The sequence below is a fragment of the Humulus lupulus genome, chromosome 4 (assembly GCF_963169125.1).
Source record: "Humulus lupulus chromosome 4, drHumLupu1.1, whole genome shotgun sequence".
NCBI lineage: Eukaryota > Viridiplantae > Streptophyta > Magnoliopsida > Rosales > Cannabaceae > Humulus > Humulus lupulus.
Genome location: NC_084796.1, coordinates 188028633 through 188033253, shown reverse-complemented (window position 1 = coordinate 188033253; position 4621 = coordinate 188028633). Strand labels below are relative to the sequence as shown.

General features: G+C 32.0%; 1 protein-coding gene across 1 annotated transcript; it reads right to left on the bottom strand.

The window, feature by feature from the left end:
* Positions 1-205: 205 nt before the first annotated feature.
* On the bottom strand, positions 206-2289 carry LOC133832734 (endo-1,3;1,4-beta-D-glucanase-like). The gene is made up of 6 exons (XM_062263042.1): positions 2225-2289; positions 1556-1682; positions 1200-1290; positions 933-1022; positions 401-443; positions 206-305 (listed from the first exon to the last, which is right to left on the bottom strand). Exons 1-6 carry the CDS (start codon positions 2287-2289, stop codon positions 206-208), a joined length of 516 nt encoding a protein of 171 aa, XP_062119026.1.
* Positions 2290-4621: the final 2332 nt, after the last annotated feature.

Here is a 4621-nt window from a genome sequence, read left to right as displayed (position 1 = left end):
CAATATATTGATAAACCATAAGTATTACATTAAACAATAACTAATTCAAACCATGAATATGTCTACTTCATGAGATCTTAGTTCTAACTTAAGTTTGAAAGCATAACATAATAAAGTTTCTTGAACATTTTTTACTTCAAAAATGAAAAACAAAAACATTACAAGATACACAAAAGTAAACCATGCATGAAACTTGCTCCATCCTTCAATTCATCATTCTTTGTGCACTTGTCCAGAAGACAAAATTCTCACATTCTATGATATCCCTTTGGGTCTGGTTGACAAGTCCTGGAAGTGATCTGAACCTAAAACAGCACATATGGACATTAGACACATATTATTTCCCTTAAAACCAAATAGATTATTACATAGATATGCATGAACATCAGATGAGATGAACCTCATACCACTATCTATTTTGCACAGCTTAATGATTATATGTGCTAAAGACAAAAAAAAATGGAGATGCTTAAAAATTAACAAAGACCTGTAAAAGATTTCATTAACCCACTTGGAATCCAAACTAACATGTATTTAGCCCAGGTAATGAATGAATGCTATACTATAATTTTTATAGACTTATAATGAAATATCACTGGAACATTGTGCCAAGAACTTAAACAACTCTGAATTGTAGTAAATGGCTGGATGTTATTTCGGGATTGAACAGGGTTAATTAAACAAAGAGAACAAGCACTTAATTAAACTTTAAAGCATGATTTTTAAACAATTTCATGAACAACATGAATAATTTTTGACCTCTGAAAGTATTTGAATCATGGATTAATATTTTTGAGTTGAGAAAGAATGAGTCAAGTTTAACATAAAATGCAAAAATTGGAGTTTTGGTGAAGTGAAATACACAAGCGTTTGAACTAAAAGTTATCTTATAATTTGTAGTTGTTTCAAAGTATCATATCACTATGTAGTACCTTTGATTTCATCCACAGTGACGTAAGATTGATGTAAGAGGGCAGCAGCCTTAATAGAGTTGCACTTTGCGAGTTGAATTGCAGCCTTGGCTGAGAACAGAACAAATCTTGATCAGCTTAGCGTAAGTAACAACTAGATAATATGGTTTGAACTAACAAAGTCAGTCACTGCTCGTGATTGAATTTGTTCACAAGTTATTGTCGAATTTGCCAAAATGTCATCTAGATACCATAATGGAAAACAAAGAAGTATGTCAACAAACTTACCACCCCAACAAAAGCCTGCAGCACCTATTGCAGAATAGCCTCTATTTTTCAAATCTTGAATCACTACTTTGGAAAATTCAAATCCCTCGTCCTATTGGAACAAGAAAAAGGTTTAAGAACAAGTCTAAGAGAGTTTTAATACTAGAGTACAACAAATGCTTCCAAAAGTTAAATTAACTTGACAGTTAGGAAAGATTAAGATGCTAACAATAGCAACTATTGGCCTAGCTGAATCTAGAATTAATTTTGCAGAGCCCACAACATGAAAACTTTCAACTGACTCACCAGAAACAATCTTAAGTATCTATTACTAATATTAAGGACTATCAAGTATGAATCAAAACACTAGAACCAACCGTGCTATGATCTTTAATCCAAACGCTCATAGGCCTTTTAGTATCTGCACGAATAAAAGGATCCCCCTTCAAGAAGTCAGGAACGGCCACAAAGAATCCAGCAGCTGCGACTTTGTCAGCCACTTTCCTTTACAATAGGCAGAAGCTTGTATTAGTTTTCAAGAGGGCACACAACATCATTAATACAAATCCCAACTTATTTTTCTCAAACAAAAAAGAAAAAAAAACTGTCATGCAAGTGCTTAATAGCGAGTCTTAACGAATCCATGAGAGGTAACTCAAATGGTTGGTTTGTTCCGCTAAGTACCTAAATAACAATTGTTATAGTTTTATGGTTCCCAAATATTATAGATAGATGGAGAGCTAGTAAGAAAAAAACAGTGAACTTGAATGGTCCTTTACGTAAAATTTTCCTTCTAATCAAATATTGTAAATTAACAAAGCATTCTGATCCCGTCAATTTAATCCAGTACATCACACGATACAGTGATAACAATAAGAGTAGTGAAAAATTTATCAAACAAAATGAAAAATTTATCCAAAAGAACAGTAGTGACACATAATTTCAAGCCAGGGCAAGTGATCAAATTAGTAAGAACCCAATATAATAAAAAGCTTAAATAAGAACAAAATAATGATAAAATTACCATATACATCAAAAATAAGAACAGCAGCATGCTTAGAGTACGGAGAAACGATGACATAGGTGGGAAGGCCACCAAGTTTCTCGACATGGTCTGCTCCACTATGTGGATCAAGGATTGGAGGGTCTGAGCAACACAAAGGTCCCGCTCCACTGCTCCACTGTATAGTTAGTATATCAGTTTCAGAAGATAACAGATTTATTTTTTTCTTTAAGAGGAAGAACAAGCTTTGAACATTTGCTAAACAATCTGAAACCCAAAAACCCAGTCAGTCCTGGGTATAAGGGAGAATCACACTATCTAATAAATCAGTAAGGAACATAATCTTTCTTACACAAAAAAATGACAGCATTTGAACAATAAGAGTCCACCAAAAAATTAGGGAGCCCATGCTCTGTGGCCACCACCAAACAAAACCTTCTTATGAAGAACAATTAGAGAAGAGAAATGAGAACAAAAATGTGGGAAGGAGGAGGGAGAGAGAAAGAGGGTGAGACGTGAGAGAAGAAGTAAAAAAAAAAAGTCATTGTATTTATTTTGTTTTGTTTAATATTTTTATAATCATATTTAATGGATGAATTATTAAAAAGGGAGGATAGTAATAGTTGGTCTTTATTTTATTTTTTTTAAATTGATCAAATTTGAACTGACTTTTTTAAGCAATTATTTTTATATTTTTATAATCAAAATGCATAATTCATTCAGACAAAGTTGGCCATATTGCAAGACTAACATCAAATGTCCTCAACCGATTTAGACATCAGCGCCCACTTGGCTTGGCCATATTATGGGCGCACTCTTCAAATTCTTACACAAAAATAGGACCATTAATACCACATATATCCACTATTACTAATATTACACTAATCCCTTTAGAATAGTACAACAACAAATATTTGTCTAATTTAGCTCAGCTTCCTCAACATATAAGTTGGGTGTCATTTTTTTTAACAAAAGGGAATCTTGACTGGTTCCAAATATAATAACATGTGGAAAAAAGGGGAAGAAGTTTGGACTGGTTTCAAATATTAAGCTAGGGAACAGTCTCATATAATAATAATACTAAGAAAAAAAAAGTAGTAATAATGCTAAAAGACATATTGAATTCATTTATAATTAACTCTTATTATTTACTAGTTTTGATGTTAAGCACAATCATAGCTCTTATGTATACGTATAGGACAGTGGTGATGAATGAGAGAGAAAGTACAAGTGCTGGGGCATTGTAACTAACTAATGGGGAAGTTTTGGTTTTATTTTGAAGCGGTGGATTACCAATCACTGCTCTAAATCCCCTCTATTATGAGAAAAACGTATGGGGCAGGGGAATAAAAACTACTGCTCAAACGAAAAGTTTCCACATATTGCAGTAAAAAGAATCATCTAGTTGTTTTTTATGCCCTGTTTTCTTAATTTGTTTTCTATTTCTATTGTTGCTCTTTGCAACTACTTAGAAAATAATTCCCTTATATTGCTCTCTAAACAACTTCAGAATAAAGGAAAAGCTAGAAGGAATCAAATAACTCAAGAAAATAAACACACAATATGCAAACAAAAACAAATTATAAACACACAAAAGGCACCAGCAATTATGTTATTAAAATAATAAGTTACCATCAATTAGAAGCTGCATGAACAAGACAAACAAAATTCAAGAAACATATCATGTATAGCTAGATGCATATTACCATATAACATGCACTCAAATGCATATTACCATATATAATACTTGGCTTTTATTGATTTTGTTTTTCTCAGTAAAAGGAAAAGAAAACTGTGACTACACTTTGTTCATGGAAATTGTTACGTACATGGAAATTGAATAGAGTACTGCATAAAAATAATATATTACACTCAAAAAGCAACAAAACCAGAGATAAGAGAAAACTTCACTTCTTAATTAGCTAGCATATATGGAGTTAACAATGTTCGTAGAACAGCAAGTGGCCACAGTACTCTAAATTTCAAACATATGGTTCCAATTCTATGCGAAGCAAAGAATTCAAGATGAAAAAATAAATATAAAAAGTAACAATGAATTTATAATAGCTAATACAATGCCACTGGAATATAACCATATGGAAAACAACTAAATTACTAGAATAATGTTATTGAAAATAACCATGAGGTGTAAACAAACTATTACGTGATGGATTGCAGCTTCTAATATTCGTAGAAATCTTACATATACTAAGGAAAAATTTAGCAATGAAATTAAGGGTTTAAGTTATTTCTCATACTAGTTCATCTTAAGGGTAATAATGACATATTGACATTTTCATCTATCGAACATTAACATTTAGACATATACACATGCATATGTATGCATGTAAATATCCACATGCATGCTACTGCAAGGCATTCTATGTCAAGCACTTATAATTACTACATCAATAAACAATTGAATGAAAAGGTACCACTA